Source organism: Pleurodeles waltl, chromosome 7, assembly GCF_031143425.1.
Source record: "Pleurodeles waltl isolate 20211129_DDA chromosome 7, aPleWal1.hap1.20221129, whole genome shotgun sequence".
Classification (NCBI taxonomy): domain Eukaryota; kingdom Metazoa; phylum Chordata; class Amphibia; order Caudata; family Salamandridae; genus Pleurodeles; species Pleurodeles waltl.
In genome coordinates, this window is record NC_090446.1 from 10,226,807 (window position 1) to 10,240,220 (window position 13,414).

Below are 13,414 nucleotides of genomic sequence, written 5' to 3' on the forward strand. Positions count from 1 at the left end.
GGGGTTGTCTGTGTGTGTTGGTGCGTGAGTGCGTGTATGCCGAGGGGTGGTGAATGCATGTGTGTAGGCGATTGAATGTGAATATTTGTGTGCGTGTATGTGTGTGTATGCAAGCAAGTGGGGTGTGTGTCTGCATGTTTGCGAGTGAGTGTGGGTGTGTGTCTGCATGTTTGCGAGTGAGTAGGGGTGTCTGTGTGGATATATGTGTATGCTGAGAGGTGTGTATGTGAATGCATAAGTGCGTGAAGCGGTGGGGGTGTTTGTAATTGTGTGGACAGGTGGGGGTGTGTGTTCATGCATGTGGATGTGTAGGGGGGTGTGTGCACACTGCCGGCCGCTTTGGTGCGACTGCACCGGCAGGCCCGGCGGAGTTGTGAAGGTTTGGCGTCTGCCAAGCTTCACAACTCTTGATGTGGGGGTCTTTACTGCCAGGTCCGTGGTGGTAAGACTGCCATGGCGAGGCTGGCGGTCTCATGACCCACAGCCTCCTAATGAGGGCCTTTGTTCTGTGAGGCATATACACCTGTTTATGCCATACCAATGAAAATAAATGTGTCTCACTAATACACACAATAACACACGGGGCCCAGAACACATTAACTTGTTTGTTACTACAATGCAAAGGGTATATCCCATGATAGTACTGCAGTACAGTGTTCATGACACGCAAAAACACAGGTTAATAAAAGAATGCATGTAATCATGTCAACAGATAGGAGCCCTGCTAATACTCACAAGCCATACTCAGTATGATTAGGTCTCAGTGCATGAATTTAATCCCTTCTATCTTGGTTATGAATAAATGGCTTTGTTTATAAGAAGGGCACCTTACAAAACAACATGGCATACACAATGGATGCATATCTGCATTGAGTATTGTGCTTTTTATTTCATTTTGTTAGAGGCTTATTACATTATAGACAGTAATTTATATCTCCTCTTTTTACCAGATGATCCGGTTATCACGTCTGTATTTTTACAAAGTCCTAAACCAGAGGAAGATGCCCATTTCTATGAGGTATCAGTATCCAAGGAAGGAAATGCAAGTGAGTAACCATTACTATTGTTTATTGCATGCCTGACAAGCAAAACACACAGTTGGGTTTGGTCTACAAGACTTCTTCTAGGCTGCCCATTTGGATAGTTCTTTAATCGTTTGAGATTGTTTGGGTCGTCCTTTATGAATCCCTCTCTGTCTGATGAATGCTTCAACCTTGTGATGTCTCACCTGTTGAATATCCAGAGACCCCAGACTTGATCTGGAACTTTTCATAGCTCTGTAGTGAAGATAGGGGGCGCTGTCTCCATCTTGGCGCCAGAAGTGACAGCATGATTGCATCCCTAGAGCCATGAAGCTTCCACCCTGGAGCACCAACGTCAGTTTCCTTTGTTCTGTGCCTTTTGACGTAAACCCGTATCCTGCACTTGTTTCTCTCAGAGTTCGTCATCGCAGAAGTCCTTTAAAAAAGATTAAGTGCAGTACAGGGTATGTCTCTCCCTAAACGATCAAGCTTTAAGCTTTGTGGTGACTGACAAATGTTTATATCTGATCCTCATGACATATGTTTGTGGTGTCTGGGTCCAGGACATGAGTGAAGACAATGCAAGCTATGTCTTAGAAGGAATCTGAGGCCAAGCTTTTTGTGGCCCCACATCCATCACAACTGGTGTGCTTGATGTTGGTCACGACCAAGATCCAGGTCGCCATCCTCTCCTTCGAAATCATTGAGGCACAAAAACACAGAAAGAGGAGAAAGCATGGTGACTTTTCACTGAATCGCTGAGTGACCTTCAAAGGATATCTCCACAAACGCACCCCTTACTGCAGAGCCTCCTCCGTCTCCTCTGCCCTTCTGACGGCACCACTGGCCTATTATGAGCTCCCGGCACTGTGGGCCTGTCTGTCTGCCATTGCTTTCAGCGCCATGTTGAGATGTAAAGGTAACACTAGCTAAAACTACATATATGTGTGTGTGTATATATATATATATATGTGTGTGTGTGTGTGTGTGTGTGTATATATATATATATATGTGTGTGTGTGTGTGTGTGTGTGTGTATATATATATATATATGTGTGTGTGTGTGTGTGTGTGTATATATATATATATGTGTGTGTGTGTGTGTGTGTGTGTGTATATATATATATGTGTGTGTGTGTGTGTGTGTGTACACACACACACAATGTCCGTTGCAACATAACGTTTTAAACTAAAAAACACCACTGAAATTCACCAGTTTTAGTAAACTGAAGTAACTATAATTCAAGCCCTTAAGTAACTATAACTCGGGCCCTCGCCTTGCACAGCGCTGTCATCAGTGATGTAATTTTGGATCGTCGTTGCATTAAAAAACCCATGAAATTCACTGAAAAAGCAATGGTTAAATTGATGTTACGGTTAGGTAAAAATATCAGATTAAGTGTAAGATTTAAAACCTCACCAGGTAAATTTTAAAAATCTATTTTTACATTTTAAATTTGAACCAGTTACAAATGCAACAAAGAGACGTTGGAAAAGTAGGGGGTCATTCGTGTAGCAATATTTGTGTGAAGCAGACGGTGGTGGAGGCAAGCATCCTGCGCGGGGAGTGTGATCCCATAAGAGGAAGAATTTAATATGGGAATTCATGGCACCACAAGGTTAGCGGTTGATAGAACGCTTGTTTACATACTTATGGTATAGTTTAAGTTCAGACTTTTGTGCAAATTGTGAAGGTCCTGGCTGCAAAAGCAGAATTTGTCAATGTTTGATTGACCTGTGGTATTGCCTATGGGCCTTATAGACGTGGAGCACAGTCCCCCTCACCTGGAACCCCTAAGAATATCCCAAACTTCATTTTATGTTACCCTTAGGAGTGATTGGATCCAGGGTTCCGACATATCATCATCCCTGGCTCTGTCTGCATTATAATGAGGCACATGAAAGATGCTATGAGATATGCATTTCATAGATTAATCAGCTCCTTGGTCACAAACTGATGAATAGATGCTATTGTTTCTGAGATGGACTAGGCATGTACAAATGTCTTATGCCAAGCCATAGTGTATCTCCAGAGTGGTAAGATAGAGCTGGATTTCTCTCATTAGACTACCAATTTTGTGCCCACATCAAAATAGAAGCTATCCAGATTTTATTCAGTTTTATGCAACAGGTCCCAGCAATGCCCCACTTTATGTTTTAAATTGGATGAATACCAGTTTTCTTAAAATTAATGCTGAAAAATACTGAGATTCTGGTAGTAGGAAAGCAGGCCACATGGTCTGACAAGTGGGGCCCACTGCCCCTGGCCCCCTTTTACTCCAGTTACTGAGGTCCGCAACTTGAGCTTCTGGTTTGATCAGAATCTGTGTCACAAAAATTAGATAGACCCACCACACTAATGGGGCAGGGTTCCACAAACCAGAAAACAATCAATTCCCCTAGGTGAAAATAATCACATCACCATTCACACTTCACTCCAAACACAACACCAGCAGGTACTTAAGATGCAATGCAACCAAATACCACCAACGTTTAGAAAAATATAGATGGCTGTAAGATCCCAGGATTAGGGATCTCCCCACAGATCTGTCAGTTTGATTTTGGTGCTCCACATCTGGGGGCGCGGACTGTCTCGAATGCAACTGACGTCAGCATGCAGAAGTTGTGCCTATATAGGCCCAAACATCCCTTCTAGAGTGGAATGACGTCAGTGTGGATCCGCTCAGTGCCACCTTCCTGCTCTCACAGCTTCTATGGCAAAGTTTCCAGATCCAGTCTGATGCCTGGGGAATAGTCTCAAGGCGAGGAATCTACAAGGCGAGAAATCTGCAGCTGAATAGAGTTTCTATCAGAAAGAGCTTTGCCAGAGGTAAGTAACTTGTTCTCACGGAGAGACAGGGAATCCGCCCAGAGGGAGGCAAGAGGATCAGAGGAAGAGGGCTGAAACGTGTTTAAAAAAGCCAGATGAGACTCATAGGAAAGGTTCCACCCCCACCACCGCCTCATTAAACCCCCGTCCACAATGGACTTTAACAGTTCCGGAAAACGAGTTCCTGGCATTCAGAGTGGATTGAATACTCTACGAATACTCTAGGGCCAGGGAACATTGGACGAAGATTTACAGGTGCAGATTCACACACAGTGGAAAACTCCAGACATAGACACAACCCAGCATTCATCTAGCACTCTCCTGCCACAATAGCCAGATAACACTTCCCTGGCATTGCACTGTCACCCCTGACACACATCCCCTGACCGAAAGCACTCCTTCCATGCCGTTTACTGCCTTCTTAGAGCAGATGGTAAGAGCCGGTTAGTGGGCCCTGAATGGTGAGCAGAAGGGGATTCGGTATACTGAGATCTGCATGTTCGAGCCCATTCCAGTGTCAGCAACTTGTAATGCCTTCAGTAACTTGACGTTACACCCCCCCAGTTCCCTGGTATCCTTGCACCAAATAACAGCTGAGGTTGTGTTTGTTTAATCTATTTGCTGGCTGGTTCACAAATCATAGGTTGTGGCTACACTCCAGACTGTGACTGGGGTTCATCTTTATCAGCTAGTCCTGCCAACTTAAACTGTGGCCACAAGTGGATGAGGTCCACATCTTTGAGACCCTTGTGAAGTGAGTGTGTCCTTTGTCAGGTGATAGAGGGCCATGTGCCCCAGATGCAGAGAATGATTGATATCTGTATGTATCATTGAAGTCCAGTGTATACCAACCCTGGGACCAAATGACCTGGGATTGTGCCCACCACGCACCTGCCAGCCGTCTGACCTGATATTACGAGCCGGTATTAATTAAGGATTTATGTATTGCATTTTATATTTTTATTACAGTGTGTTACCCAGACATCAGTCCTGACATTTTATTATCGATTAAGCAAGAGGAAATGTCCTATTACAGGGACCAGTGTGGCTCAAATGAAATTGAAATCACAAAATGTTCCACCATAGGTGAGTTAATGATTAATACTTTATTTAAAAATTAATTGGAACCAATTTATATTCTCTTGTACTATTTCTGAATCACTAAACATGGACAGGTTCCAAACTCCATTCATTGTTTCCTTCTGTTTTCCACATTTGAAACCACCCGCCCTCCTGCATTAGCCACAATGTGTGGCTAGTGACAAGCGATAACCCGCTTCTTGCAGTCGCCCCTGAGTCTAGTAGTCTGGAGTGAAGCCTGTGGACTACTGAGTATCCTGGCATCAGGGGTGACCATCTAACCTGCTGGCTACTAGTGCCAGCTAAGCATGGCCGGATCCTTAACAAGATCATTATTATTGGCTTTTAACCAAGATTGAAATCCTGGCAGCAGGGGACACACACCTTGATCCCTCCACTCCCTGTTCTTCAGGCTGGGAAGGGCTGACATGCTGATTACTACTGACATGCCTCCTCTACAGGCAGGGAAGGACTGACATCCTGATTATTGCTGACATGCCTCCTCTACAGGCAGGGAAGGACTGACATCATCATTACTACTGACATGCCTCCTCTACAGGCATGGAAGGGCTGACATCCTGAATATTACTGACATGCCTCCTCTACAGGCAGGGAAGGGCTGACATCCTGAATATTACTGACATGCCTCCTCTACAGGCAGGGAAGGACTGACATCATCATTACTACTGACATGCCATCTCTACAGGCAGGGAAGGACTGACATCCTGATTATTGCTGACATGCCTCCTCTACCTGTTCTTCATGCCGCTTGCAAAGCCAGCAAGTATTATCTGAGGCTGCACGCCAGAGGATACCGCCATTGTGCAATACCTCCATTCTTTTTATTCATTGGGGCACATGCTTTCAACACCTTATTCCATACCCCTTGTTGTTTAGATTGTTTATTCCTTGGGATTTGCCAGAGGGATTTGCCAGAGGGAGCCTCTTCTGGGGCTGTGGCCACTAGGTTTGCTGCCCTCACAGCCCCCAATTTGTTGGCCTTCCCCAGGGGATGCCATGAAAGGCCCCCCTGTAAGTTATTTCAAATTTTTTGTCACTGTGGTGTGTACACTTGGTGGTGGTCCGCAGTTTCAGTTAAGTGACCCTATATTGGGTTTTATCCTGATGAGACCCCATATTGTCTGGAAGGCCCACATGTCGTTGACTAGACCTTAACAAAACCAAATATTGCCTTACTGATTGTAGCATATGAAAGGACATTATGGGCCTTATTATGACCCTGGCAGATGGCGTTATTTTGGAGAAAGGTACTGCCAACAGGCTGGCGGTACCTTTTCTCAAAATATGACATTGGCGGTTTGGCTCGAGCCAAACCGCCAATGTACCACTCCGTCCGCCAGGGCGGTAACAGCCACCAGGCTGGAGACTTCAGTCTCCAGCCCAGCGGCCGTCACAATCCCACCCTCGGGATCATGACCCCGCCTACCGACATGGTTTTCGTTGCAATCTCACGGCCACGAAAACCATGTCGGTTGGCACTATCAGTGCCAGCTGGGCTGTCAAGTAACACCTCTCAAAATTCGGTGCTGCTAGGCCCCTCCCCACCACTGGTCGCTGTAGTGTGGTGAGTGCGACCCGTCTGCAGGCTGAGCCCCATATAAATGATATAATTATTGAGCCTAACTCCCTAAATGTCGCCTGGGGTATCCACAAGGGGAGTGCTCGGGGCAGAGTGATCATCTTCAACAGTGCTATTCTACCTGTGCCTGACAGTGAAAGGGTTTAATAAATTCGATGCTAGATTTCAGGGCACGCAGGGCACTTCCCACATTCTGGTCTAGTAGGTCCACGTGGTCGCGGTATGTCCTAACACCCAGGTGAGAGATACGCCTCAGGCCCATTGCAAAGGGCCTTCCAGCGGCGCTACTTCTGCAGTCATTGGGAACACCCAGGATTTCTGCCAATTCACTTTAAGGCTTAATAGCTGCCCAGAATCTTCCGACCTGGCCCTAGCCCCAGTCAGCTCATCCACAGTATCTTGTAGAAATAGCAGCATGTCGTTGGCATATTCTACTACTCTATCCCAGTGCCCTTTCACTTTCAGCCCTCTGTAATGCGTTCCCAGCTGAGCCTGGTCCGCCAGTAGCTTCACAGCCAAAGAAAAGAGCAGAGGTGACAGCGGGTGACCCTGTTGTGCCACCCGCTCTACCCTGTACAGTTGCAATATCACCTTATTTGTCCGTACCTGCTCCGTTGGGACCGTATATAACAGCTCAGTCCAGGCCACAAAGCCACTGCCTAGTCTCATTTGTGACATTACTGCATACAGATATTCCCACTCTAAGCTATCAAACACCTTTTCTAAATCACCAGCCATGACCGCTGCCCTTCCGTATTCAGGGGGCCCCTGTTCTAGAATGCAGAGAAGGCACCTAATGTTGAGGTATGTTTTACGCCAAGGGATAAACCCATCCTGATCTGGGTGCACTAGCCGTGGCATGTGGGTGACAAGACACGTGGCCAATATTTTACTGAGAATTTTATAATCAGCATTTAGCAGCGAAAGGGGGTGGTAGGCTCTCTAATCCCAGGGGGGGGTTACCGGGTTTCAGTAACAGCACTATCGATGCTTCCCGAGTAGTATCAGGCAAGCGGCCTATTGTTGGGGCTTCATTGTACAGTTTCTTAAGTTTGGGTGCCAACTGGTCTGCATAAGTCATGTACCATTCAGCCGGAAACCCATCTGCCCCTGGGGTTTTCCCACGTCCATGCCCTTTATTGCTGCTCTAATCTCTTGCTGGGTGATGACCTCCCTCAGGGCCTCAGCCTCCTCATGAGTAAGATGCAGTAGCTCTAATTAATCTAGGTACGCCCTCCCTGCTTCCACCTCCCAGGTGCTCACGCTCTGGTATAGCTGCGTATAGTACTGGAGGAAGCAGTCATTAATCTCCTCTTGTCTAAGTTCTCAGCCCCCCTCATCCGTTTCCAGTTCCAAGATTGGAGTCCCTCTCTTTGTGGGGTTAGTCAGTCAGGCCAGCAAAGTGCCTGCCTTGTCCCTCTCTGCATGCCTACATGCCATATACCCCCTATAGTCAAAGCACCGGAGCCTCTCCACTCTAGACATGACTTCCTTTTTCTTATCTAGCAGGGGCTGCTGCCTTTTAGGGTTTTCCGATCTCTGTAGCTCAGTCTAGCACAGTTCCTCCTCAGCATTCTGTACCTCCTTCCCACAGGTCCTCCTTAGTCCCATTCCCATTTCTAGACATTGACTCTTTAGCGTGACCTTAAATGCTTCGAACTCCGCCTGCGCGTTCGAGGCTGTCTCTCCGTTGACCTTGAAGTAATCTTCGAAACCCTGCCTTAATTCCTCCCTGACTGCTTGATTGTCCAGCATTTCAGGTTTTAGCCTCCAGGTGGGTACCCTAGTCCTAGAACAGTGCCAACCGCAGCTCAGAAGAATCAGATTATGGTCAGAAACCGCATGGGCCAAGTATTCTGCGTTCACCACCGTACCGTGCACATCGGGGTAGCACAGAAATGTATCAAGCTGCACGTGTAAATTGCAGGAAGCTGGAAAAGTAGGAATAATCTCTGAAATAGGGATGTGTCATTTGCCACCAGTCCACCAAGCCCCACTCCAGCTGCCAACCTGAGAATGTCCGTGCCAACCCCCTTGCAGCAGGGGTGTCATCTGTCCATCCCTTCATCCACCACACCTTTGAAGTCACCCCCAGGCACTATAGTTCATGTCAAGTAATGCATCAGATGCCCTGACAGGTTCCTTTTGTATGAGCCCTGATCCACATTTGGAGCATAAATGTTAACTATCATGAGGTCTCTGTCCCCAAGCCTCCGCTCACTGCTATATATCTCCCCTCAGGGTCTGCTCATGTGTTGTAAATTGGAAGGGAACCTCCGCTCTCACCCAGATGAGGACCCCCTTGCAAAGGCAGAGTAACTGGTATAATATGCCTGGCCTCGCCATCTCCGCTGCAGCGCTGCCCCTTCCCGGGATGTCAGATGGGTCTGCTATAGTAGTGCTATATGATGCCCTGTCTATTTAAATATGAGAACATTTTATACTTCTTGCAGATGGTATGCATTCCTCTAATGTTACAGGACATCAATTTATCCATGCTAGCTATCAATCTGGATGTACTGATGTTCTATCCCCGGGCCCAGCCTGCATGCCCCTGGTTCTCCCAATTGTGTCAGTTTGTGTTAGATATCGATGCAATTGTTGCAACCCCAAGCAACCAAACTCCCAACACTTCAACAAACATTCCCTCCCCAGGACAACTCGAGGAAAGCCCCCTGTCCAAACCGGTTCAAACTCAACCAAACAATGTGGATTTTCCCACAAAATATACATGGGGGACAGCAAGTCAGAAACTCCAGCTCGAGCTGTTTATCCAGAGCCCCAGTCAGGAGCGTATAATAGACAATTTCGTGCATGCGTAGAAAATGTTCCTCATAGACCTTCCATCTCCTGGGAAGGACAAACAGTGTCCTGCCATATCCTTCAGCTGGTGTTAGCCCGCAGCAAGCGCTTTGCCAGGCTGCTATATAATGTCATCCGCAGTTCCAGGGGTGACATGAGGGAGTATTGTGCTAAATGTGTTCAACCCACTGGAGACTGTCCGATTCAGAATCTTCTGCACGGGCACCACTCATCGCCAGCAGGAATGTAGTTCCTGTGTCACTCATGTACCACTGCTTCGACTGTTGTCCTTTTTGCATTTTGTGATCCCTCGCCCTACAGCAGTCTTCCACTGAGTGGACGTGTCCTTCTCCTTCTCCCAGGATCCGTGGGGCGCCACTCTCTTCGAACACCGCTAGGTCCAGGTTGTGGGTGATTGTCAATCGGCAATAGCCAACATTGGGTGGATGTAGTACCAGCAGTCAGCACTAAAAAAAAATGGCTGCCACTCCTATGCCTCTTAACATCATCCCCGCTCCACTGCCTGCCCATGTCCCCCCATCCCAACTCGCCACAGTGAGTACTGGGACCTCATTGAGCAGCACGCCCAGAGAAGGAAGAGAAAGATGGGGGGTGGGGTTGGGGAGGTTTCACAATTTCACTGTCAGTAGTGCTTAGCAATCCTGCACACAACAAGGGGGAAGGTGTTTCCAATGCTGCCCTCACTCCTTTTCTGCCTAGTTCATTTCTCAGCACTCAGTCCTCCATTTCAGTCTGCGCCCCAGGAGGAAGAAGAAGGTGGAGGGCAATCGGAGGGGGCCTACTTCCTGCAGTCACTTCTCATTCTGTGTTCTTCCTCGGCAGGGGGAGGGGGCACTTCTTATGGTTTCCTTGTCCCCCACCCCCCGGGCCTCTCGTCAACCAGTTGAGTCCTTCAGCCGTCTGCCCCAGCTGGTCCTCAGAGGGATCACCAGACGCTCATGAGCCGCTCTGTTTTCTCTGAGGCCCCCAGTTGCCACTGTGATGCCTTCAGCCACCATCTTGTGCCGCTCCGATTGCTGTTGCGCTTGATGTTTCACAGCTGTCCGGATCTTCTCATCTCCCCCCTCCTGGCTCAGAAATGTGCTGCTCGCCTCTCCATTGGGGTCTGCACCACCCGGTATGGGCTCTGGAGCCAGATGCATCCCAGTTTGTTAAGGTATTGGGACCATCAGTCTGGGACCTCCTGAAGCTGCTGCCATCGCCATCGGGTCACACCCCTTCCAGGTCCCTCTTATCTGATGGCCCCTGGAACCATCAGGGAGAACTTGTTGAATGGCTCAGAGTCCTGCCGGAACGAAGACCCCAAAGCCAAATGTTGTGCAGGCAATTAACCAACATTTACTTTCTGCAGATGCTGCACAGCTTGAGACCTCTGGTCTTCTAGTAGGGTGGGAGATATATAATCCTTAGCACACTGTTGTGTTGAGAAACCTGTTTTGGAGGTCACCTAAATGTAGTTCCACGTCTCACTTCGGGGCGTGAGACAACACAGCTGTGGAGTCCAGTGGAACCACCAATCAGTGTGTGGGAGCAGCTCTGAAAAGAGTTTCTGGATCCAATGTGGCCCCTGGAGGTTGAGGACTCTCCAGTTAGAAGTGTCCATCAGAAGGATAAAGTTACAAAAGATGGCCATCTGGATCTGTCCAGCTGTTTTCCTCATGCTTCCTGAGATTCCTCACTTGTCACTACTAAGGGTGACATGGACTCTGTGAGGAACGTTCTTATAGTTGTTGGAATTTTGTGAATGTTTGCTATACCAAGACTTTCCTTTCTTCACATAATGCTTCCCCCCACTTTATCTTAGTCCCTTTTTATTCTATTCCCCCAGTAACATCCCCCATTTATTGGAGGCATCATTGTTCCTTTTTGTTTAGTCTCTTTATTTTTCCTTGGACCAATTCTGTGACCAAATATGCAACCCAAAATCTTTATTTAACATTGGCCTCTTGCGCGCCTGACACACAGAAATCTCCAGCAACAATACTTCTTTTATTTCACACTTTTCAATGTCTTTGTCTCCTGTCATAATGAGGTTGAAACATTTTCTTGACAGGAACTCCTGTTCTGGCGTCTGAATTTCTAGCGAGACTTAAAAACGAAGCAGATGTATTTTCCATCGACCTTCAGGGCTCTGAAATAAGAGATAAAAGTCATCGCTCCTCAGGTAAGTGAGAATTTGTAAGACCTTAACTGACATATTGTTATATCTCATGCACATATGAGAATGCCCAATCAACCAGAAAGGTACACAGCATGCACCCATTACACTGGGGGAAACACACAGCCTGCCTAAGACTATATGCTTTTACCAATAAGCCTTAAGATCGATACCACCCTTACACAGTCTGCCAATCCAGTGTTCCCACAGGTGTCGTCACTGTGCCACTTCTGCAGAATAAAGTAAACATGGACATTTATATAAGAGTTACTCCTTACCAACAATAGGTTCTGCTAGTTTTATTCTGATGTGGAATTTCTCCATGCTGAGATCCTCACCAATAGCCCAGTTATGACATCCATTAATAAGTGTAACAGTAAAAAGCACTTTACACAGTTTGACATGTGCCAATATACAGGGTCATTTCAGTTGTATTTGCTTTTGCAAAGAAACCAAATGGTAATGAAAAATGGTTTGCAGTGAGATTGGATTGCTGATGTTTAAACGAAGGAACTGATGTACAGTAAGTACCTCATATATCCCATAATGCCTTGCTCCATACCTTTAAGGCGAGCAGTACCTCATATGTCCCATGATGCCTTGCTCCATACCTTTAAGGCGAGCAGTACCTCATATGTCCCACAATGCCTTGCTCCATACCTTTAAGGCGAGCAGTACCTCATATGTCCCACAATGCCTTGCTCCATACCTTTAAGGCGAGCAGTACCTCATGCGTCCCACAATGCCTTGCTCCATACCTTTAAGGCGAGCAGTACCTCATATATCCCACAATGCCTCACTCCATACCTTTAAGGCGAGCAGTGCCTCATATGTCCCACAATGCCTTGCTCCATACCTTTAAGGCGAGCAGTGCCTCATATGTCCCGTGATGCCTCGCTCCATACCATTAAGGCGAGCAGTACCTCATATGTCCCACAATGCCTTGCTCCATACCTTTAAGGCGAGCAGTACCTCATGCGTCCCACAATGCCTTGCTCCATACCTTTAAGGCGAGCAGTACCTCATATGTCCCACAATGCCTTGCTCCATACCTTTAAGGCGAGCAGTACCTCATGCGTCCCACAATGCCTTGCTCCATACCATTAAGGCGAGTAGTGCCTCATATGTCCCACGATGCCTCACTCCATACCATTAAGGCGAGCAGTACCTCATATGTCCCACAATGCCTTGCTCCATACCTTTAAGGCGAGCAGTACCTCATATGTCCCACAATGCTGTGCTCCATACCTTTAAGGCGAGCAGTACCTCATATGTCCCATGATGCCTTGCTCCATACCTTCAATGCGAGCAGTACCTCATATGTCCCACAATGCCTCACTCCATACCATTAAGGCGAGCAGTACCTCATGCGTCCCACAATGCCTTGCTCCATACCTTTAAGGCGAGCAGTACCTCATATGTCCCACAATGCCTTGCTCCATACCTTTAAGGCGAGCAGTACCTCTTATGTCCCACAATGCTTTGCTCCATACCTTTAAGGCGAGCAGTACCTCATATGTCCCACAATGCCTTGCTCCATACCTTCAATGCGAGCAGTACCTCATATGTCCCACAATGCCTCGCTCCATACCATTAAGGCGAGCAGTACCTCATATGTCCCACAATGCCTTGCTCCATACCTTTAAGGCGAGCAGTACCTCATATGTCCCACAATGCCTCTCTCCATACCATTAAGGCGAGCAGTAGCTCATATGTCCCACAATGCCTCGCTCCATACCTTTAAGGCGAGCAGTACCTCCTATGTCCCACAATGCCTTGCTCCATACCTTTAAGGCGAGCAGTACCTCATATGTCCCACAATGCCTTGCTCCATACCTTTAAGGCGAGCAGTACCTCCTATGTCCCACAATGCCTTGCTCCATACCTTTAAGGCGAGCAGT

The 13,414-nt window shown here is 47.3% G+C and overlaps 1 protein-coding gene across 2 annotated transcripts in view; it reads left to right on the forward strand.

The window, feature by feature from the left end:
* LOC138303543 (zinc finger protein 850-like) overlaps window positions 1-13,414 on the forward strand; it is a 223,951-nt gene that overhangs the window by 144,075 nt on the left and 66,462 nt on the right. For both annotated transcript variants that reach the window (XM_069242774.1, XM_069242775.1), the window contains exons 7-9: window positions 951-1,046; window positions 4,822-4,938; window positions 11,409-11,519. In XM_069242774.1, the coding sequence (XP_069098875.1) occupies window positions 951-1,046; window positions 4,822-4,938; window positions 11,409-11,519 (324 nt within the window). The remainder of the gene's footprint in view (window positions 1-950; window positions 1,047-4,821; window positions 4,939-11,408; window positions 11,520-13,414) is intronic.